This window comes from Schistocerca serialis, chromosome 9 (genome assembly GCF_023864345.2).
Source record: "Schistocerca serialis cubense isolate TAMUIC-IGC-003099 chromosome 9, iqSchSeri2.2, whole genome shotgun sequence".
Classification (NCBI taxonomy): domain Eukaryota; kingdom Metazoa; phylum Arthropoda; class Insecta; order Orthoptera; family Acrididae; genus Schistocerca; species Schistocerca serialis.
In genome coordinates, this window is record NC_064646.1 from 471,967,575 (window position 1) to 471,992,609 (window position 25,035).

A 25,035-nucleotide genomic window follows, 5' to 3' on the forward strand; every position below is an offset into this window, starting at 1 on the left:
GGGTGTTTCAAAAATGACCGGTATATTTGAAACGGTAATAAAAACTAAACGAGCAGCGATAGAAATACACCGTTTGTTGCAATATGCTTGGGACAACAGTACATTTTCAGGCAGACAAACTTTCGAATTACAGTAATTACAATTGTCAACAACAGATGGCGCTGCGATCTGGGAAACTCTATAGTACGATATTTTCCACATATCCACCATGCGTAGCAATAATATGGCGTGGTCTCTGAATGAAATTACCCGAAACCTTTGACAACGTGTCTGGCGGAATGGCTTCACATGCAGATGAGATGTACTGCTTCAGCTGTTCAATTGTTTCTGGATTCTGGCGGTACACCTGGTCTTTCAAGTGTCCCCACAGAAAGAAGTCACAGGCGTTCATGTCTGGCGAATAGGGAGGCCAATCCACGCCGCCTCCTGTATGTTTCGGATAGCCCAAAGCAATCACACGATCATCGAAATATTCATTCAGGAAATTAAAGACCTCGGCCGTGCGATGTGGCCGGGCACCACCTTGCATAAACCACGAGGTGTTCACAGTGTCGTCTAAGGCAGTTTGTACCGCCACAAATTCACCAAGAATGTCCAGATAGCGTGATCCAGTAATCGTTTCGGATCTGAAAAATGGGCCAATGATTCCTTTGGAAGAAATGGCGGCCCAGACCAGTACTTTTTGAGGGTGCAGAGACGATGGGACTGCAACATGGGGCTTTTCGGTTCCCCATATGCGCCAGTTCTGTTTATTGACGAAGCTGTCCAGGTAGAAATAAGCTTCGTCAGTAAACCAAATGCTGCCCACATGCATATCGCCGTCATCAATCCTGTGCACTAAATCGTTAGCGAATGTCTCTCGTGCAGCAGTGGTAGCGGCGCTGAGGGGTTGCCGCGTTTGAATTTTGTATGGATAGAGGTGTAAACTCTGGCGCATGAGACGATACGTGGACGTTGGCGTCATTTGGAGCGCAGCTGCAACACGGCGAACGGAAACCCGAGGCCGCTGTTGGATCACCTGCTGCACTAGCTGTGCGTTGCCCTCTGTGGTTGCCGTACGCGGTCGCCCTACCTTTCCAGCTCGTTCATCCGTCACGTTCCCAGTCCGTTGAAATTTTTCAAACAGATCCTTTATTGTATCGCTTTTCGGTCCTTTGGTTACATTAAACCTCCGTTGAAAACTTCGTCTTGTTGCAACAACATTGTGTTCTAGGCGGTGGAATTCCAACACCAGAAAAATCCTCTGTTCTAAGGAATAAACCATGTTGTCTACAGCACACTTGCACGTTGTGAACAGCACACGCTTACAGCAGAAAGACGGCGTACAGAATGGCTCACCCACAGACTGCGTTGTCTTCTATATATTTCACATCACTTGCAGCGCCATCTGTTGTTGAAAATTGTAAGTACTGTAATTTCGAAAGTTTGTCCACCTGAAAATGTACTGTTGTCCCAAGCATATTGCAACAAACGGAGTATTTCTATCGCTGCTTGTTTAGTTTTTATTGCCGTTTCAAATATACCGGTCATTTTTGAAACACCCTGTATTTCTCCAATAGTTTAATGTTATTGGGAGTGGTGTCTTGAAGTGTCTGTATATCTTTTGGCGGCCTTTCAACAAATTCCTGCTTGCTGTGTCCTATTCTTCGCTATAAGAAACGTGCGCCGCGATTGTAACTCGTTCAGAAAATAAATATTCGGGTATCTTATCCACAAGTGCAAGACTGAGAATGTCCCTCCAGATATTGTGACAGACAGAAAACGCAAGAGGATAACTGTTCCTGTATACATATGGGGAACTCAGTCACCCTTCCTGGACCGTGTACAGACTTCGCGGAGCCTTACTGCAGCAGCATCACAAAAGTGTCACTCCGTTGTGACTTTGAGGCTGCGCTGTGGCACTGCTCTGAATAACTTGGCGGCGTGCACTGCGTGCTCCACCGATAACTACTTCATCGATTGATTGTTTAGCACTGACTGACTGGGCTCACTTATATACCGATTTTTCAGGGCTCTTGGGCGAGTTTCTACCGTAGTATCGTCACAACTACTGAACGATTTGCGTTACGACCCTCAAACTGTACGGTTGGTCGCGGGGACATTATGGGAATTAGTACGCACGCAAGGTTTGGTGTAGCGACTAAACCCACTTCCATTTGGGTGGGTTCGTCAATAAGCAAAGCTGGCGGATTTGGGGGACTAAGAATCCACATTTCGCGATCGAGAAGTCTCTTCACCCTCAACGGGTGACTGTGTGGTGTCCAATGTCCAGTCACGGAATAACCAGTGCGATATTCCTTGATGGCACGGTGACTCCCGAATGGTTCATACCCATTATCCAAAGCGACCTGATTTGGACAAGATGTGATTCATGCAACACGGAGCTCGACCCCATCGAAGCAGGAGAGTGTTTGATGTCCTGGAGGAGCATTTTGGGGGCCGCATGCTGGCTCTCGGGTACCTAGAGGCCACTGGCATTGGCCCCGGTTGGCCAGCATATTCTCCGGATCTGAACACATGCGACTCCTTTTTGTGGTGCTGTATTAGAGACAAATCCCACAGCAATAACTCCAAAACCATTTCTGAGATGAAAACACCTGTTCAGGAGGTCATCGACAGCATCGATGTTCCGACACTTCAGCGGGTCATGCAGAATCTCTCTATTCGTCTGCACCACATCATCGCCAATGATGGCAGGCATATCGAAAATGTCATAACATAAATCCGAATACCTTTAGTGGTGTTTACATGTTGAATAATGTGTTTGTACGCTTTAGTTTGTAACAAGTTAACGTTTTCTTCATATAGTTCAATAACTGTTACCCTGTATATAGACATGTTATTGCACTGTGCCCACACAAGTTTCTCCTCTACGTTTTGCCACTGTAGTGCCCTTCCACTTTCAGTTCACCCTGCGCAACATGCGTCGTGCGTTCACTTGCGTTAATAAAATTTGACAACCTTAACATTAGGCCGTTACTACACTATCAGACTTTGTCAAATAAAGTTCCTTTGTCAAACAAAATTTGATAATGTAATAAGGAACTTTGTCAAAGTGAGGCCTGGGTCAAATTTGCTTTGACCAAATCTAGGGCCTCGCCTTAGATTTGCTCAAAGAAAGCGTTCGTCTTCTATATAGTCCTACTGTATGAAGAAATATAACCGCTTGGAGCGCTAACATTCCTGCAGTTGCCCGAAAGGAAATGTTTATCAGCATGGTTTCGAAATTTACATGGTGCCTTGCATCTGCAACGTAACTGATAGAAAAGTAAAAGGCGGATGATGCAATGTGTAACTTGCGGAGGGCATCAGCTGTGAAACACGGCCAGATTGTAACTCCGAAGCTATGAAGGAGAAAATCTACAACTTCTGTAGAAATACAAATATTTCTTCTTGGCTATAGTATCTTATAAACAGTTATTTACCTTCACATATTCTTCCTTCAATGTTTTATAAATAGCTTCACGCGTTTCTGGTACTACTCCCGTCAATGTACACTGCGGTATTCGGGTTCCATACTGTAAACAACTTTAGCTTTCTCCTGTTGCATAAAATCACAGTGTTACGGTAAGTTTGTCTTTTACCGCTGTAGCATTTCTGAGGCGAGTGTTCTGCTTCGTAACATAAGGAGCCACTTTCCTAAACACACACTGAAATCCATTCGCAAGTACATTTCATACGATTTCACGTTCTCGTCTTAAAGCTCCCGTCACAAATTTCGTCTTTGCCTTTCTCGTCTCGCCATGAAATCTACGGCTTGACTCAAGTACGTTTCCTATTCCTTTTCTCCCGTTCCTTTCCCAAATATGACACTGAAACTGCCGTACTCTCAAGCGCAGAGCACCGTAACAAGTCTCCGTCGTCATTCTAAATGACAAATAAAGGGTGGCGCACTTGACAGTAGCCCGCCTCCCCTTTGAATGCAAATGCAATATTTCGACTTCTGAAATAGAGTAATTAGCACACGGGACTCGCATTCTGGAGGACGACAGTTCAAACCCACGTCCAGATATCCAAATTAAGGTTCTCCGTGATTTCTCTAAATCGCTTAACGCAAATGCCGGGATGGCTCCTTTGGAAGGGCACGACACAATTCCTTCTCTGTCCTTCCTCAGTCAGCCTCTAATGACCTCGTTGTCGACGGGACGTTAAAGACTAATCTCCTGCTACTGAAATAGAGTACAAATCTACAAAAATGCACAGTTTCATGCAGTAATCGTTTGTTAGCATTCTTCTGTCAGCATTTCAGTTTATTTGATCAGTGAAGTTAGATGTTCTTCTTTGAGGTCTGCAAAATGACTTTCTCGATAGAAGAAAGAATTGAAATTGTGGAATCATATGTGACAACAGGTTCGATTAAGGAAACTCGCGAAAATTTCAGTGTCAAGTATCTGGATAGAGGACTACCAGCAAAGACAGCAACACACAGAGTCCGTAAGAAGAATTCGTGCACCTAAGGATCTGTGCAGAATGTAAAAAGACAAAAAAATCCTGCAGTTCGCACTCCAGAAGTTACTGCCCACATTTGCCGAAGAATTATTCAGCGCCCAAAGACGGCTATATGTAAACTGGGCCAATAGGTGCATGTAATTAGGAGTTCCCAGCGGATAATGAAAAATCTTACTTTGAAGCCATATCGTGCGACGATTGTGCAGCAACTACGGGAGTTGACAGAGAGAACCGTGTATTTACTGCAGGCGAATTTTGAAAAACATCGACGATGGTTTGTTAAACGCTTTCCATTACCACATGAGTGATGAAGCATGGTTTCATCTCTCCGGTCACGTGAATGCCAGAATACGAGGTACTGGGCAACAGAGAACCCTAACGTTGTGTGTCGGGAGCCACTCTATGGTGAACAGATCGATGTTTGGTGCGGTGATAGAGGAACGCACATCATTGGACAAATATTTACGTGAACGAAAGGACAGACACTATGCAGAATTTGCAGCTGCGAAACATTGCATGTACTAGGCGTGTTTATTAAGTACCGTTTTAAAATTTAAAAAATACGTGTTAGATATCTCAATAATTTTATTTTTACATGAAAGTCTGTACCTTAATCTACGCACTGACGCCATTATAGTCTGATTCTTCCTTGTTTACGTTGTGTACTGAGTGTTTAAGATGTCTCCGATAATCGTGAGTCCCGCCGACTGTGAAGTACGGGCTGTTATAAGATTTCTTAGTGCTGTTGCTGTTGTTGTTGTGGTCTTCAGTCCTGAGACTGGTTTGATGCAGCTCTCCATGCTACTCAATCCTGTGCAAGCTTCTTCATCTCCCAGTACCTACTGTAACCTACATCCTTCTGAATCTGCTTAGTGTATTCATCTCTTGGTCTCCCTCTAAGATTTTTACCCTCCACGCTGCCCTCCAATGCTAAATTTTTGATCCCTTGATGCCTCAAAACATGTCCTACCAACCGATCCCTTCTTCTAGTCAAGTTGTGCCACAAACTTCTCTTCTCCCCAATCCTATTCAATACCTCCTCATTAGTTACGTGATCTACCCACCTTATCTTCAGCATTCTTCTGTAGCACCACATTTCGAAAGCTTCTATTCTCTTCTTGTCCACACTAGTTATCGTCCATGTTTCACTTCCATACATGGCTACACTCCATACAAATACTTTCAGAAACGACTTCCTGACACTTAAATCTATACTCGATGTTAACAAATTTCTCTTCTTCAGAAACGATTTCCTTGCCATTGCCAGTCTACATTTTATATCCTCTCTACTTCGACCATCATCAGTTATTTTACTCCCTAAATAGCAAAACTCCTTTACTACTTTAAGTGTCTCATTTCCTAATCTAATTCCCTCAGCATCACCCGATTTAATTTGACTACATTCCATTATCCTCGTTTTGCTTTTGTTGATGTTCATCTTATATCCTCCTTTCAAGACACTGTCCATTCTGTTCAACTGCTCTTCCAAGTCTTTTGCTGTCTCTGACAGAATTACAATGTCATCGGCGAACCTCAAAGTTTTTACTTCGTCTCCATGAATTTTAATGCCTACTCCGAATTTTTCTTTTGTTTCCTTTACTGCTTGCTCAATATACAGATTGAATAACATCGGGGAGAGGCTACAACCTTGTCTCACTCCTTTCCCAACCATTGCTTCCATTTCATGCCCCTCGACTCTTACAACTGCCATCTGGTTTCTGTACAAATTGTAAATAGCCTTTCGCTCCCTGTATTTTACCCCTGCCACCTTCAGAATTTGAAAGAGAGTATTCCAGTTAACATTGTCAAAAGCTTTCTCTAAGTCTACAAATGCTAGAAACGTAGGTTTGCCTTTTCTTAATCTTTCTTCTAAGATAAGTCGTAAGGTTAGTATTGCCTCACGTGTTCCAACATTTCTACGGAATCCAAACTGATCTTCCCCGAGGTCCGCTTCTACCAGTTTTTCAATTCGTCTGTAAAGAATTCGTGTTAGTATTTTGCAGCTGTCACTTATTAAACTGATAGTTCGGTAATTTTCACATCTGTCAACACCTGCTTTCTTTGGAATTGGAATTATTATATTCTTCTTGAAGTCTGAGGGTATTTCGCCTGTCTCATACATCTTGCTCACCAGATGGTAGAGTTTTGTCATGACTGGCTCTCCCAAGGCCATCAGGAGTTCTAATGGAATGTTGTCTACTCCCGGGGCCTTGTTTCGACTCAGGTCTTTCAGTGCTCTGTCAAACTCTTCACGCAGTATCTTATCTCCCATTTCGTCTTCATCTACATCCTCTTCCATTTCCATAATATTGTCCTCAAGTACTTCGCCCTTGTACAAACCCTCTATATACTCCTTCCACCTTTCTGCCTTCCCTTCTTTGCTTAGAACTAGGTTGCCATCTGAGCTCTTGATATTCATACAAGTGGTTCTCTTCTCTCCAAAGGTCTCTTTCATTTTCCTGTAGGCAGTATCTATCTTACCCCTAGTGAGACAAGCCTCTACATCCTTACATTTGTCCTCTAGCCATCCCTGCTTAGCCAGTTTGCTCTTCCTGTCGATTTCATTTTTGAGACGTTTGTATTCCTTTTTGCCTGCTTCATTTACTGCATTTGTATATTTTCTCCTTTCATCAATTAAATTCAATATTTCTTCTGTTACCCAAGGATTTCTATTAGCCCTCGTCTTTTTACCTACTTGATCCTCTGCTGCCTTCACTACTTCATCCCTCAGAGCTACCCATTCTTCTTCTACTGTATTTCTTTCCCCCATTCCTGTCAATTGTTCCCTTATGCTCTCCCTGAAACTCTCTACAACCTCTGGTTCTTTCAGTTTATCCAGGTCCCATCTCCTTAAATTCCCACCTTTTTGCAGTTTCTTCAGTTTCAATCTGCAGTTCATAACCAATAGATTGTGGTCAGAATCCACATCTGCCCCAGGAAATGTCTTACAATTTAAAACCTGGTTCCTAAATCTCTGTCTTACCATTATATAATCTATCTGATACCTTTTAGTATCTCCAGGATTCATCCAGGTATACAACCTTCTTTTATAATTCCTGAACCAAGTGTTAGCTATGATTAGGTTATGCTCTGTGCAAAATTCTACAAGGCGGCTTCCTCTTTCATTTCTTCCCCCCAATCCATATCCACCTACTATGTTTCCTTCTCTCCCTTTTCCTACTGACGAATTCCAGTCACCCATGACTACTAAATTTTCGTCTCCCTTCACTACCTGAATAATTTCTTTTATCTCGTCATACATTTCATCAATTTCTTCATCATCTACATCTACATCTACATTTATACTCCGCAAGCCACCCAACGGTGTGTGGCGGAGGGCACTTTACGTGCCACTGTCATTACCTCCCTTTCCTGTTCCAGTCGCGTATGGTTCGCGGGAAGAACGACTGTCTGAAAGCCTCCGTGCGCGCTCTAATCTCTCTAATTTTACATTCGTGATCTCCTCGGGAGGTATAAGTAGGGGGAAGCAATATATTCGATACCTCATCCAGAAACGCACCCTCTCGAAACCTGGCGAGCAAGCTACACCGCGATGCAGAGCGCCTCTCTTGCAGAGTCTGCCACTTGAGTTTATTAAACATCTCCGTAACGCTATCACGGTTACCAAATAACCCTGTGACGAAACGCGCCGCTCTTCTTTGGATCTTCTCTATCTCCTCCGTCAAACCGATCTGGTACGGATCCCACACTGATGAGCAATACTCAAGTATAAGTCGAACGAGTGTTTTGTAAGCCACCTCCTTTGTTGATGGACTACATTTTCTAAGGACTCTCCCAATGAATCTCAACCTGGTACCCGCCTTACCAACAATTAATTTTATATGATCATTCCACTTCAAATCGTTCCGCACGCATACTCCCAGGTATTTTACAGAAGTAACTGCTACCAGTGTTTGTTCCGCTATCATATAATCATACAATAAAGGATCCTTCTTTCTATGTATTCGCAATACATTACATTTGTCTATGCTAAGGGTCAGTTGCCACTCCCTGCACCAAGTGCCTATCCGCTGCAGATCTTCCTGCATTTCGCTACAATTTTCTAATGCTGCAACTTCTCTGTATACTACAGCATCATCCGCGAAAAGCCGCATGGAACTTCCGACACTATCTACTAGGTCATTTATATATATTGTGAAAAGCAATGGTCCCATAACACTCCCCTGTGGCACGCCAGAGGTTACTTTAACGTCTGTAGACGTCTCTCCATTGATAACAACATGCTGTGTTCTGTTTGCTAAAAACTCTTCAATCCAGCCACACAGCTGAACTGTATCGAACGCCTTCCGGAAGTCAAGAAAAATAGCATCTACCTGGGAGCCTCTATCTAATATTTTCTGGGTCTCATGAACAAATAAAGCGAGTTGGGTCTCACACGATCGCTGTTTCCGGAATCCATGTTGATTCCTACATAGTAGATTCTGGGTTTCCAAAAACGACATGATACTCGAGCAAAAAACATGCTCTAAAATTCTACAACAGATCGACGTCAGAGATATAGGTCTATAGTTTTGCGCATCTGCTCGACGACCCTTCTTGAAGACTGGGACTATCTGTGCTCTTTTCCAATCATTTGGAACCCTCCGTTCCTCTAGAGACTTGCGGTACACGGCTGTTAGAAGGGGGGCAAGTTCTTTCGCGTACTCTGTGTAGAATCGAATTGGTATCCCGTCAGGTCCAGTGGACTTTCCTCTATTGAGTGATTCCAGTTGCTTTTCTATTCCTTGGACACTTATTTCGATGTCAGCCATTTTTTCGTTTGTGCGAGGATTTAGAGAAGGAACTGCAGTGCGGTCTTCCTCTGTGAAACAGCTTTGGAAAAAGGTGTTTAGTATTTCAGCTTTACGCGTGTCATCCTTTGTTTCAATGCCATCATCATCCCGTAGTGTCTGGATATGCTGTTTCGAGCCACTTACTGATTTAACGTAAGACCAGAACTTCCTAGGATTTTCTGTCAAGTCGGTACACAGAATTTTACTTTCGAATTCACTGAACGCTTCACGCATAGCCCTCCTTACGCTAACTTTGACATCGTTTAGCTTCTGTTTGTCTGAGAGGTTTTGGCTGCGTTTAAACTTGGAGTGGAGCTCTCTTTGCTTTCGCAGTAGTTTCCTAACTTTGTTGTTGTACCACGGTGGGTTTTTCCCGTCCCTCACAGTTTTACTCGGCACGTACCTGTCTAAAACGCATTTTACGATTGCCTTGAACTTTTTCCATAAACACTCAACATTGTCAGTGTCGGAACAGAAATTTTCGTTTTGATCTGTTAGGTAGTCTGAAATCTGCCTTCTATTACTCTTGCTAAACAGATAAACCTTCCTCCCTTTTTTTATATTCCTATTAACTTCCATACTCAGGGATGCTGCAACGGCCTTATGATCACTGATTCCCTGTTCTGTACATACAGAGTCGAAAAGTTCGGGTCTGTTTGTTATCAGTATGTCCAAGATGTTATCTCCACGAGTCGGTTCTCTGTTTAATTGCTCGAGGTAATTTTCGGATAGTGCACCCAGTATAATGTCACTCGATGTTCTGTCCCTACCACCTGTCCTAAACATCTGAGTGTCCCAGTCTATATCTGGTAAATTGAAATCTCCACCTAAGACTATAACATGCTGAGAAAATTTATGTGAAATGTATTCCAAATTTTCTCTCAGTTGTTCTGCCACTAATGCTGCTGAGTCGGGAGGTCGGTAAAAGGAGCCAATTATTAACCTAGTTCGGTTGTTGAGTGTAACCTCCACCCATAATAATTCACAGGAACTCTCCACTTCTACTTCACTACAGGGTAAACTACTACCAACAGCGACGAACACTCCACCACCGGTTGCATGCAATCTATCCTTTCTAAACACCGTCTGTACCTTTGTAAAAATTTCGGCAGAATTTATCTCTGGCTTAAGCCAGCTTTCTGTGCCTATAACGATTTCAGCTTCGGTGCTTTCTATCAGCGCTTGAAGTTCTGGTACTTTACCAACGCAGCTTCGACAGTTGACAATTACAATACCGATTGCTGCTTGGTCCCCGCATGTCCTGACTTTGCCCCGCACCCGTTGAGGCTGTTGCCCTTTCTGTACTTGCCCAAGGCCATCTAACCTAAAAAATCGCCCAGCCCACGCCACACAACCCCCGCTACCCGTGTAGCCGCTTGTTGCGTGTAGTGGACTCCTGACCTATCCAGCGGAACCCGAAACCCCACCACCCTATGGCGCAAGTCGAGGAATCTGCAGCCCACACGGTCGCAGAACCGTCTCAGCCTCTGATTCAGACCCTCCACTCGGCTCTGTACCAAAGGTCCGCAGTCAGTCCTGTCGACGATGCTGCAGATGGTGAGCTCTGCTTTCATCCCGCTAGCTAGACTGGCAGTCTTCATCAAATCAGATAGCCGCCTGAAGCCAGAGAGGATTTCCTCCGATCCATAGCGACACACATCATTGGTGCCGACATGAGCGACCACCTGCAGATGGGTGCACCCTGTACCCTTCATTGCATCCGGAAGGACCCTTTCCACATCTGGAATGACTCCCCCCGGTATGCACACGGAGTGCACATTGGTTTTCTTCCCCTCTCTTGCTGCCATTTCCCTAAGGGGCCCCATTACGCGCCTGACGTTGGAGCTCCCAACTACCAGTAAGCCCACCCTCTGCGACTGCCCGGATCTTGCAGACTGAGGGGCAACCTCTGGAACAGGACAAGCAGCCATTTCAGGCCGAAGATCAGTATCAGCCTGAGACAGAGCCTGAAACCGGTTCGTCAGACAAACTGGAGAGGCTTTCCGTTCAGCCCTCCGGAATGTCTTTCGCCCCCTGCCACACCTTGAGACGACCTCCCACTCTACCACAGGTGAGGGATCAGCCTCAATGCGAGCAGTATCCCGGGCAACCACAGTCGTAGTCCGATCAGGGGATGCGTGGGACGAGCTGGCCGTCCCCGACAAACCCCCATCCGGACCCCCACAGTGATGCCCATTGGCAACAGCCTCAAGCTGTGTGACCGAAGCCAACACTGCCTGAAGCTGGGAGCGAAGGGATGCCAACTCAGCCTGCATCCGAACACAGCAGTTGCAGTCCCTATCCATGCTAAAAACTGTTTTGCAAAGAACGTCTGAACTAATCTACAGAGAGCGGAAACAAATCAACAAAATTTAAACGGTTATTAAAATGCAAGATTGCCTAGTAAATGCAGTAATGCTGCTACTTGCGCACTGCTGACACTGCTCGGCGGCGGAAGGAGACTAAGCGAATTCACACTATTCAGGTACTAAAACGCGATGCTACAACTCTCAAATACTATAATACGCCCGAAATTTATGAATTAAACAATGCAAGTACCAAAAACACGCAAAGAAATTAAGAATTAAACTATGTAAAAAATGAGCGAGCTAGGAGTATACGACTTGCTGCTGCAGCTGCTTATCCAACGGTGGCAGGCAGAGCTAGTTGGCATATAAACTTGTGCTACTGTAGTAGGCATGGGCTTTGTGTCTATCTTGGCCACAATAATGCGTTCACTATGCTGTTTGTAGTAGCTAACCCGCACTCCTATTTTTTTATTCATTATTAAACCCACTCCTGCATTACCCCTATTTGATTTTGTATTTATAACCCTGTAATCACCTGACCAAAAGTCTTGTTCCTCCTGCCACCGAACTTCACTAATTCCCACTATATCTAACTTTAACCTATCCATTTCCCTTTGTAAATTTTCTAACCTACCTGCCCGATTAAGGGATCTGACATTCCACGCTCCGATCCGTAGAACGCCAGTTTTCTTTCTCCTGATAACGACGTCCTCTTGAGTAGTCCCCGCCCGGAGATCCGAATGGGGGACTATTTTACCTCCGGAATATTTTACCCAAGAGGACGCCATCATCATTTAATCATACAGTAAAGCTGCATGTCCTCGGGAAAAATTACGGCTGTAGTTTCCCCTTGCTTTCAGCCGTTCGCAGTACCAGCACAGCAAGGCCGTTTTGGTTAATGTTACAAGGCCAGATCAGTCAATCATCCAGACTGTTGCCCCTGCAACTACTGAAAAGGCTGCTGCCCCTCTTCAGGAACCACATGTTTGTCTGGCCTCTCAACAGATACCCCTCCGTTGTGGTTGCACCTACGGTACGGCCATCTGTATCGCTGAGGCACGCAAGCCTCCCCACCAACGGCAAGGTCCATGGCTAGTGCTAAAGTCCTAAAAGCGATCAATATTCATTGTTATATCTGTGCAGTTTACGGAGAAAACATTATGAGTGACGGAATGGGCCGCACAAATGGTGCATGATGAACAACGGAGTGGACGTCCTTCGGTCATCAATGAAAGTTTGGTGCAGGAAGTGGACAATAAGGTGAGAGAAAACAGACGCTTTACGATTTCCTCCTTACGGAATGACTTTCCTAATGTTTCTCGTAGTGTTTTATATGGCACTGTGACCGAGCACTTGAATTACCGAAAATTGTGCGCACGTTGGGTAACGAAATTGTTGACGGATGTGCACAAAACCAAACGTTTACACAGTGCATTGACTTTCCTTGAGCTGTACCACAACGACGGTGATGATTTCTTAACCCGAATTGTTACAGGCGATGAAACATGGGTGGCTTACGTCACACCAGAATCAAAGCAACAGTCCATGGAAGTTGAGCAAGGGCATCGTTTTGCTGCAAGACAGTGCCCGTCCGCATGTGGCGAATCAGACCAAAGATCTCATCACATCTTTTCGATGGGAAAGATCATCCTCCGTACAGCCCCGATCTTGCGGCCAGTGACTACCATATGTTTCAGCACTTGAATAAACACCTGGGCGGTCAGTGTCTTCAAGACGATGACTAAGTCAAAACAGTGGTGATGCAGTGGTTAACAAGTCAGGCGGCAGACTTCTGTGAGGAGGGTATCCAAAAACTGGTACAACGTTATGACAAGTGGCTCAGTATTGACGGAAATTATGTAGAAAAGTAGATTAAGGTACAGGCTTTCGTGTAAAAATAAAATTGTTGAGATATCTTAGCCCGTCTTTTTTTAATCTCAAAACGGTACTTACTTAAAAAAAAAACACGCCTCGTAAGTTAAAGGGGGATCACTGCAGTCAGCTGCAAAGAATATTACACGGTATCAGCGGTGACGGACGAAAATGTGTGCCGGACCAGGATTCGAACCCGGTATCTCCTGCTTACTAGGCAGGTGCGGTAACCGCTGCGCCGTCCGGGACTCAACTTTATCGCAACTGCACGGACTATCTCCGTACGCCCGACGGCCGGTTCACACTCCCACCGCACACCACCTGTCCGCAGTCCCTGTCCAAAAATATTTTTTGACACTACCCTCAACACGGTTCCGCATATGGAAAATTTTGATACAATTTGTGCTCAAATCACTGAATATGAGAGGCAATACTCCTTCTTGCAGTAAGTTGAGACAGCGTGCCACGGGTCTAACGTATCTCTGGAACGAGTCCACGACATCTTCAGCGAGGAAAGAACTAACAGCAAGTGTTCATGGACACCACTTTCGTCCGATCTAACAACATGTATTTTTCCTATGGGAACACTTGAAGAGGAAAATCTATGAAACAAACGCACATACAATAAAGGTACTGAAAGACGACATCAGCCGTAAGGTTTACGCCATCGATATTTATCCGAACTTCACGCTGGGTTTATCCAGTGGCGGATACAGAAACACCTCGAGGAAGCGGCGCTAAAGATATCTTGAGCTACCTTTGCTTTTACCGCAATAAAAAAAATCAAGTCACATGCAAAGTTTAAGAAATTTTTATTTACACTGGTTATACACATATTCAAGGCACCCGCCAGGGTAGCCGAGACTGCTAACGCGCTGCTTTCTGGACTCGGGTAGGCGCTCCGTCCCCGGATCGAATCCGTCCGGCGGATTAACGACGAGGGCCGGTGTGCCGGCCAGTCTGGCTGTGGCTTTTAGGCGGTTTTCCACATGCCGCTAGGTGAATACTGGGCTGGTCCCCACGTTCCGCCTCAGTTACACGCATCGCAGACATTTGAAACACGTTCGCACTATTTCGCGATTTACACTAGATGCAGACATTTGGGGTACTCTGATTCCATCCCTGGGGGGTACTGGGTGGCGGCAGGAAGGGCATCCAGCCACCACTAAACCTAACACTGCCAAATCAGTTCTAACCACGCCGAACCTGCGATCGCTGTGGGACTATGGCGTAAGTGAAAGAAAGAAATACACATATTCAAGGTAATGCCGTCATATGATACAAAGAAAGTTACAGTTGTGGTTCTCTTCCTCCAATGATGAATTCTGTGCACCTATTCTTCCAGGAGACAGACGCATCAGTTATTACATTATTAGTAAAAATAATAATAATAATAATTATTATTATTATTATTACTTGACACTCAAATGATCACTGTCACTCTTAACTAATCTTCACACTTAGACTTCCTACAACTAGGAATTTTTACTTATTCATTCTTCAGTCTTAATATTTGTGCTTCTGAATGTAAACTAGCTTCGTATTTGGCGAGCAGTCCGTATTCATAACGCTACGTATCGAAGGTTCTCTGTACAAGAAAGCAGTAGAACATTCGCGACTTTTCTCGAACAAATGCCAGACAGAATAATGCATCGAGATCACTAGAATGGCCGCGACTTTTCTCGTAGGTGTTAGCTATCTATGTGCCAGACAGAAACGTATAAAATACGATGACGCGGTCGCGCGTGCTACATAACGGAAGTACAACTACTCGATAGCTCGATTCAGTCGAGTCGACTGACGAAAGAAACGAACGAATAGTGTGCGGGCTGACCGGCGGGGTCTGCGGGGTTGGCAATGCGGGCGGCCCAGTATAGGAGGGAGGCGAGGGGGGGCATATCTGAATATGCTTAGACTTGTACTGTTGTTGCAAGGAGTAATTTTGAGCATCTTCTATAAATGTATTTTTCACTATTTTCAACGAATTAACTGTGTTTCAACACTACTAGGAGTGTCTTCCTCAGAATTTAAATCAAAGAATGATCTATAACATGGTCACAGAATTATGACTAAAAACATATGATACAGAGTATAAGTACGGAATCATCGTGAAAGACTGGCAGTGCTTATGTGTCATTTATAAAATAATAAATATGCCAAAAGGGCATTGGTCACAAAGATATTCATGTGGAGCCACTAAGGGCTCCTCGTTACCTACGCGGTTACAGGTTGCAAACGGACTTGAGGTGCCCGCGTTAACAAGTGCGGCCAGGTGAAAATGGCTCTGCAACGAGCGCGCCATCTAGTAGCCGTAGATAAAATTAGACTACTTTACATTGAAATGTAGGCAGAAATGAGTATAAATGAACAGTATTTGGTACATAATGGAAAGCAATGTTTGTTTGATAGTAGCATACAACATAACATTTTGTCTACATCGAAGCTCATAACAGTAAGGTAAAACATGAAAACATCATTTGAAAATGTAGATAGGACTGAATGACAACTTGTAGAAAGCAATACTGACGTGAAATACAGCCAAGAAACATTTGATGATTAGAAAACATAGGACTACCTCAGAAGGAAATGAACATTCCAGTAACCTGCACAAGGAGACCCGAAGTCAGATATCGAGTAACGGCTTCATACCGTTGAAATTTTTTTTGTTAGGTAACTGTAGCTGTTCGTTAAGCATGAGGCTATCCTTTCGAGCGAGATGTTTGAAAATCTCTAATTCTTCTAGAATATCTAGTCTATGCCATTTCTTTTGGCCGGCCGGTGTGGCCGTGCGGTTCTAGGCGCTTCAGTCTGGAACTGCGTGACCGCTACGGTCGCAGGTTCGAATCCTGCTTCGGGCATGGATGTGTGTGATGTCCTTAGATTAGTTAGGTTTAAGTAGTTCTAAGTACTAGGGGACTGATGACCACAGATGTTAAGTCCCATAGTGCTCAGAGCCATTTGAACCATATGAACCCTTTCTTTTCGGTGTACAAAATGTTGCTATCGCAGATGGCTTTAGGTGAATGACCTGTAATTAGAAGATGGTCGGCAAACGACTAATTTTGGGGGCTAGTGCCGTTTTTTCTTAGCAAGTGTTCTTTATGTCTGGTAGTGAAGGCACGTCCTGTTTGTCCTTTATAGTAAGAGGAGCAAGTATCGCAGACAATTTTGTAGATACCAGAATTTTCTAAAGGGGAACGAATAGAATGTAAATTATGAATGAAGTTTTTTTTCAAATCGTTATTAGTAGAAAAAGCAACGTTACAATGGTATTTCTTTCGGAGAATGCGTTGGACGTGGTATCTTTGTGACTAATGCCCTTTTGGCATATTTATTATTTTATAAATGACATATAAGTACTGCCAGTCTTTCACGATGATTCTGTACTTACACTCTGTATCGTATGTTTTTAGTCATAATTCTGTGACCATATTATAGACCATTCTTTGGTTTAAATTCTGAGGAAGACACTCCTAGCAGTGTTGAAACCCGGTTAATTCGTTAAAAATAGTGACCGAGAGCTGTTTTCTTTCAATTGTAACTATTCACGGTCTCTTAACGTGCAGCCATGCACAAAATTTTGTAATGTATTTTTCATTTTAAACAAATGGTAAGTTCATTTCAGTTCTTCGTTTCTGCAATTTCACTGCATTTCCTTTATGCTTACAGGGGCTACTTTTATCTGCTCCAGCGTGTACTTGACGACATTGTAATACCCCCTTTTGTGCCACGTCAGAGATCTTTGTCAAGGAGAATTTGGTAGTGTAACACTTACTTTCAAATTCGCAGCACAGCATCGCATTTCAGTTCAGTTCCTAGACCACTCTGAGGTGGACGGTTGAAACCTTCCCGTCTCCTCTATATCTCTTTTGTTAATGATATGCTTTCCTTTTACAATAACCTATGTAACTTTCCCTTAGGATTTCTATCTCTTGCTTAATAATAACAAATGAAATTTTCCCTTTGAAATTTATTCTCTTTCTCAATCTTCGCATACAAATTTAATTGCTGCTTATTAAAAGCGATTTTCTGATTATTTCGACGAAACATAGAATGTGTCGTCGTCGTGGCCCTCAGTCGTTATCTGCAATAGCCCAAAACTGTTTCTTACCTTTTTTACTGTTACTGGATCGCCATCTGACTGCTACATCGAACTGCGACATGAATATACTTAACTCTGGTTTACTGTACTCTATTAACTGCTGGTGGGTTGTCATAATAAGTGGCTGTATTTATTACCAAAGCTGACGTTATTCTTTATTATCAAAGCTGACGTTATTCTTTAATTAATTTGACTGAAATTACGTAATTCATAGTTACACTTTTTCTTGACAACAATAAAATTTTTGCAAAGTTTTATGTTGATGGTTTTTGGGATGGATTACAATCAGTAATGCAACATTGCTGTCAAAAATTAATTATACTCTGAAAACGCTTCAAATATTTACTGTTGGTAATGAAATGATTTTACAAACGTTCAAATGGGACTTACTTTTTACAATAATCTTACAACTAGCATTTCGCAAACATACCTTCAGTAGTCTTGAGTTTCGCAAAGAAAATAATTCAATAATATTAGTTCCTCTTATGATAATAGTTAGTTGATGTCTCCGTACATCCGTTTATAATCTCTTGTAAATCATAGCTGGTGGCTGGCAGGCACACTGCTCCTCTCAACCTCTCGCTTCAGACCTGCTACCAACTCGCTTCACATCTCGCTTACTACTGACTAGACTTGGCCACTGTTTCTATGTTTCGATACAGTGTATCGATACGTGGAACTGTTTCAGTGTTTCGGAACGGCTGTGGTTCACTGTTTCGAAACAGTGGTGTTTCATTCCGCCCCTGTCTCGGTTAACCGGACCAGATTCGATCTCGAGCCAGCCACAGAAACTGTATAGTTGTTTCAAAATAAAGCTGTTTCAGTCCACCTGTGCTTAGAACGGACTAATTGTATCGAAACAGTGATGTTTCATTCCGCTCTGTGTCGGACGAGATTCGGGCTCGGCACAGGTACTGAAACACAACATACCATTTCATGAAACACTTTCAAGAGTGTCGAAATCTTTTTGACAAGCAATAGCATGAAGCTTAAGATATCCGAAAATAAAGCTTCGTTTCTAGCTGACTGTCCTATTCCAAAATGGCGTAACATCTGCTTTATAAACACTAACCAAACAATAAAACAACGCATATTATTCACATTCAAAATAATAAATATGTGAAAATGATTGTTAAATTACACTTTTTTTATAACACACGCTTCTCTGTTCATGTACAGTAATCATATTAACGCAAGTAAGCCTACAACATTTTGAATAAAAAAGGCGTAGAGTGACAGTTATTAGACAGATACATAAATCTGATGTAGGTATAATTGCAAGCAATCTGTTTGACATATCACTGATAGTGTAATGGTGAACGGGAAAGGCTGGGAAGCATGGTGAATTTATAGTAACGGTTCGAAACACCTTGCAAGACAAAAATTTTTTCTGTTATATTTTGTTATTTATTCGAATTATTTTGCGTTATTTGTGAGTCTATAGTCACTGTGCCTATTATCCACATTGATTCCCTCTGTGTGCATGGAAATTAGCAGGATGGGCAGGATGGGTATATTACCCATACTAACGAAATGTGGGAATCCCAGCAGCATATCCGTTGTTTCTGCAGTTTGCTCCCACCTCCAGTTCCGTTCGTGATGGTTCTTCCGTCTTCAGCTATGGCTGTCTTCAGCCAATTGAAAAGTATGAAAGTCACACGACACGAAAGCAGCGCATTTGCTGCAGGAAATACGAAATTGCTAAGACGCCTAAGTGATAGTTTCATACTTTCTGCGATATGATTAGCGCTCTCGCACCTCATTTGTGTTTATATGGACATACTTATACAGTAGACATTCAAGATGGTAAAATGTGTAGGTTTATTAGATTACAGAACATAAACTGTTTCACTGTTTCGAAACAGCGCATCGAAACATTTCATTGTACTGTTTCATTTGTTTCGAAACAGTTACGTGTTTCAGTTTGCCCATCTCTACTACTGACTTCCTACGAACGCTTAAGTGCGGTCTCTCCTGCCAACAATGCTTTCTGGTGCAGACACCCTCTGCTACCATTACAAAATGTATCAATGCGCGGTCTTTCCCGCTCTTTTCTTAAAATGTATCCATACGCGGTCTCTCCCCCCCTTTTTAAAATTATATCAATTTGCGGTCTCTCTTGTCAACAATACTTTGGTGCAGACATTCCCTGCTACCACAATTATTTCCTACATGACAAATATTAATTATTCCTACTTAATCCTATTATTAAAATGTAAACATCCTTCATATATTGTGGTTTGACAATAGGCAATAGAAATATACACGTATTACACGGTGTGTTTTGGACTGTGTGTGACGGTGGCGTGTGGCGCGTGGTGCAGGGCATGGTGCAGGCGGCCGAGTACATCCGGCAGAAGCTGCGCGAGGAGTGCATCCTGGAGGCTGCGTTCGGGCACGACCCGGAGCGCGGGTCCGCCGGCTTCGAGCTGGTGCTGGTGGGCCACAGCCTGGGCGCCGGCACCGCCGCCATCCTGGCCATCCTGCTGCGCCAGCACCACCCCACGCTCACCTGCTTCGCCTACTCGCCGCCCGGTGGCACCCTCAGGTAATTAGTCCCTACACTCGCCACTACTGCTCACAGTCTGGACACTCGTCGCAGCTGTAATCAGATCAGACTTGTCGTGTAGTCTAAGAAATTTCAGTAACTGTTAAAACTAAACACCAACTGAATTTTCCATTGGTGCTTGGCACAACCTCCAGCTCTACCTAAGCGTCAGACCTGAAGATGTAAACACTGCAATCGCTCAGATGAATGATGGTCTGTCTTCAGCAGTGACGTGGGCGAAAAACCTGGGGCTTAAACTAAATGCAAAAAAGACGCAAGTAATCTTAATAGCCCATCAGAAATTTATAAGTTCAGATTTGCGCGAACGGCTACCTCCTATTTTCCTCGACGGTACTCCAATACCATATCGGAAAACAGTTAAGAACTTCGGTGTCACTTTGGATGAGCATCTCAAATGGGCGGAGAATACAGTCGCAGTGTGCCGGAAAACGTCTGCTTGTCCCTATGCTCTCAAAAAGTTTCGGAACATATTTCCACAAGACTTGAAACGTCAGCTCGTGCAAGCACTCGTTCTACCGAACCTCCACTATTGTGATGTAATTCAACAAGGCATGAGTAGTGAAAACAAAAGACGGCTAGAACTAACCATGAATGTCTGTGTGCGTTACACCTGCAACATTCGCCGATATGATCATGTTAGTGCTTCATACTCCCAACTAGGGTGGCTGCGGCCGGATAAATTGCGTGACTACCACACTCTATGTCTACTTCAGCGACTCCTCGTCGCGCAAGCAACCCAGTACCTTGCTTCAGAGATTAAAAACCTGTTATGCCATCATAATCGAAACACGAGGTCACTCTTATTTGGTATCCTAACTGTGCCCACTCACAAAACAAAAACTTTTGCAAACTCCTTCTCAGTTGCCGCTGTCCGCCTCTGGAACAAACTGCCCCTCACCTTGCGCAAAATTCAATCCCCTGCTGCTTTTAAGAAGAAGCTGAAACATTTCCTACTATCATCCTCATAACGTTCTCCACGAAATTAATGTACAAGGCCAATTCTCTCATCTGTCAAATAGCAAAGCTAGTGTCTCCTCTCTTGTTCCTGAGATGCCTTCCTCTTCCTCTATCTCTATTAGCCACGCAATCTTCTTTTCCTTTATATTTCCTTAATTATGTTTCATCATGTCTCTGTTCTTCTCTTCCCTTCACCATCAGTCTCCCTCATACTCCCTGCTGCTAGCACTCCTATCTAAAATCTGTCTCTTCAATAATGTCTAATTATGACACGAGTATAAACTCTATATGTATGTATTTTTCTAGGTGTGCCTTTGTAATCGTTTATTTCACTTTTTGTACTAGATGTAGTTTAACATGACTACTGAAACATATGAATGTAAAATAAGTAGAATGCCTGGTTAGATGTAAGAGAGGGCCTGATGGCCCTAATCTTGCCAGGTTAAATAAATAAATAAATAAATTGTACAAAATTGTTAAGGCTTTCGCAGCCACTTGTTGACAAACTGCCTATTTGCTTCTGTCTCGGGTTCTTCAGCCGACGTTCGTCTGATGATTTTCCTGACGTTTCGCCAGCACGAGTGGCTGGCATTGTCAAAGCTTCACCCTCCATTGCCGGTGGTGAACTGGAGCCGAGCTCGCGGCCGCAGTCTATATGTACCTGGCGCGTTCCCGTGTTTTTGTATTTCTACAGATTCTCTAAACAAGCGCGTGTGACACTGCTTCTCCACAGCCAGAACTTCCGCATCGGAGAATTTTTATTACATGGTCGGTCTCACTCAGCGCGTGCTCTGCCACGGCCGATCTCTTCACATGCCCCAACCTGCAGTGTCGCTTATGTTCTTTCATCCTGGTGTTGATTGATCGTCAAGTCATTCCGACGTAAACTTTTCCGCATGTGCATGGTAAGCGGTATATTCCCGACACTGCAAGTGGGTCCCTTTTATCCTTTGCCGATCTAAGACATTCTTTGATCTTCCTTGTCGGTTTGAAAATTAACTTTACGCCGTGTTTGCGCAGTAAAAGGCCGATTCTGTCAGTCACTCTGGGAATGTATGGCAGAGCCAAACGCTCGGCGAAGTAAGAAATCAGGAAAAGAAATGTCGGGTACGGCCTTTCTGCCATGCCGGATCAAAATCGACACCATCTTTCCAGATATACTTTTTTTTTCCAGCAGTGTATTCTCTTGTGTTGCTGAACAGACCCATAGAGAGGAGCTCTGTATGCTTCTCATTATCACTTCGTCAATACAAGCCCATTGCTGCACTCATGCATGGCTCCTTCTCTTCCTCTCAGTACATCTTAATGCTGCCACTCTCATCAGCAAACCATATTACACACGAGTGTGTAGGAAGCACGAACGCGACTCTATGACGTGGTTGCCTATAACTTCACTCCAGAGCCCACACTGAATCGGCATGGAACTGAACGCCTTCTTTTCCTTCCAAACCGGGAAGCCGTGTGTTGGGATCACGCCCTCGCTAGTCAGTGGCCGCAGAAACTCTCGCGTCAAAGGCCCCAGGTAGACACTGCCGTGTAGCCGAAGCAGCGGTGAATATGTGGGAGCCAATCAATGTGCCACACATATAACAGCAAACATTGTTCGCGAGACAGAGCTACTTGAAAACAGAATATACAGAAGATTGATGAATATAACGGGCATCATCTTTCACAGCCTCCCCACACGACCAACAAAAAAAGGAAAAAAAATACACTTTGGAGTCAACACCCCCACTTATAACATGCCTCAGATGTATACGATAACATTAATAAAATATATAAAATGTTCTAATATAAGTATAACAATAATAACAATTTGTTTACATCAGGGCCGGCCGGTGTGGCCGTGCGGTTCTAGGCGCTACAGTCTGGAACCGAGCGACCGCTACGGAGGCAGGTTCGAATCCTGCCTCGGGCATGGATGTGTGTGATGTCCTTAGGTTAGTTAGGTCCGCAGCTCGTGGTCGTGCGGTAGCGTTCTCGCTTCCCGCGCCCGGGTTCCCGGGTTCGATTCCCGGCGGGGTCAGGGATTTTCTCCGCCTCGTGATGACTGGGTGTTGTGTGATGTCCTTAGGTTAGTTAGGTTTAAGTAGTTCTAAGTTCTAGGGGACTGATAACCATAGCTGTTAAGTCCCATAGTGCTCAGAGCCTTAGATTAGTTAGGTTTAATTAGTTCTAAGATCTAGGCGACTGATGACCTGAGAAGTTAAGTCGCATAGTGCTCAGAACCATTTGAACCATTTGTTTACATCAGTTTTTAGTGTGTCGCTTTAGCATAACTTATACAGGTTCGAAATTCAGAGATTCTAAACATTTGAAAAAGTTTCGTCCCAAAATTTGAGAAGTGCGCATGTCATGCACAAGAACTATAGTAGCAATAAACTCTGAAAACTTCAAGGACGTCATATTTTACACAATATGAAATTACAGTGTGCACTCATCATTATCAGTATTTCGTTTAGCACTGCGATTGTGAACACAGATCAGCAGCAATTTGCTGTGCAAGTGTGTAAATGTGGATTTTGCTGGTTTTTTTTCTATCGTTTCCCCCTACATTCTGGAAATCAGTCTTCTTTTCTACATAGTTAACCGAAAAGTATTTTATGTTAAACACAGATTGTAGTTATCTATAATTCCTTATCATTTTCGACACTCTTAGTTTTCATATTACCTCATTCTCTCAAAGTAAAAAATTTGGGAAGTGACGAATGTAGAAAAATAAGGGACTTTACTTAAATGGTATTTAGGGTGGTGAAATGACATATGTAGAAAAATAAACGACTTTAATCAGATGGTATTCAAGATGGTGAAACGACATATGCAGAAATAAAACGACTTTACTAAAATGACATTTTGGATGGTGAAATGACGTGTGCACAATATAGACAACTTTACTAACGTGGTAGTGGCGACATGACCTCTAATTATGCATCTAATCTCAAATGCTTCGATTCTCATCTTTCCATTTGCCCACGTTCCATTTATATACTTTGTTATTTATTTATCATACTCCATGAGACAGTTCGAACCAAACCCGTTTGGGTCCTGGAATTTTATACTTCATAGTTTACAGAATGTTGATCACAACATTGATGAACAAATTTTTTCTCGCATGCATTATCAGTTTGCACTTGTAAGCATGCATAGAGTTCCCGTGTATTAAACGTTATCTCTAAGACCAAGAACAATATGTTCAAATAAATGTATTTTATTTTATTTACACGTCAAGTTCCGTAGGACCAAATTGAGGAGCAAGGCTCCAAGGTCATGAAACGTGTCAATCCGTGAAATTACAACATAAAAGTAATAACAGATAAAAGTAAATGTATATGACCCCAAAAAAAGCCAGTCCATAAGTTTAAGTAAAAGCAATCAACAATACAACAAGAATCAGCTTAATTTTTCAAGGAACTCCTCGACAGAATAGGCGGAGTGACCCATGAGGAAACTCTTCAGTTTCGCTTTGAAAGCGCGTGGATTGCTGCTAAGATTTTTGAATTCGATTCGTAGCTTATTGAAAATGGATGCAGCAGTATACTGCACACCTTTCGGCACAAGAGTTAAGGAAGTATGATCCAAATGCAGGTTCGATTTCTTCAGAGTATTAACTGAGTAATAGCTTCTTATTCTTGGGAATGAGCTAATTTTGTCAGGTAGAAAAAGGTGTAATTAGATGAATCACGAACACCAACTTCACTTAACGAAGGTTTATTCAGCAGTTGCACATACAAGAGCGCGGAGCTAACTGCCTCCGGCCGGAACACATGCAGTATATATACAGCTACAGAACATTCCAGTCCAATGATTCTTAACATTTTCGGATACTTCTAGAATGTACTCGAACCGAATATTCAAATTAAAACTGTACAGTCCAGTTGAGTTTTGAACTCATGGCCCTCCATGCAACAGTTTAGTATCATAACCGCTACACCACGGAGCTAGTTCTGCGACAGTGCTCACTCCTTAAACGAACAGCGCCTCGGT

The 25,035-nt window shown here is 43.3% G+C and overlaps 1 protein-coding gene across 1 annotated transcript in view; it reads left to right on the plus strand.

Annotated features, from left to right (window-relative positions):
* LOC126419718 (diacylglycerol lipase-alpha) overlaps positions 1-25,035 on the plus strand; it is a 582,321-nt gene that overhangs the window by 220,049 nt on the left and 337,237 nt on the right. The window contains exon 11 of the mRNA XM_050086898.1: positions 19,850-20,073. Within this exon, the coding sequence (XP_049942855.1) occupies positions 19,850-20,073 (224 nt within the window). The remainder of the gene's footprint in view (positions 1-19,849; positions 20,074-25,035) is intronic.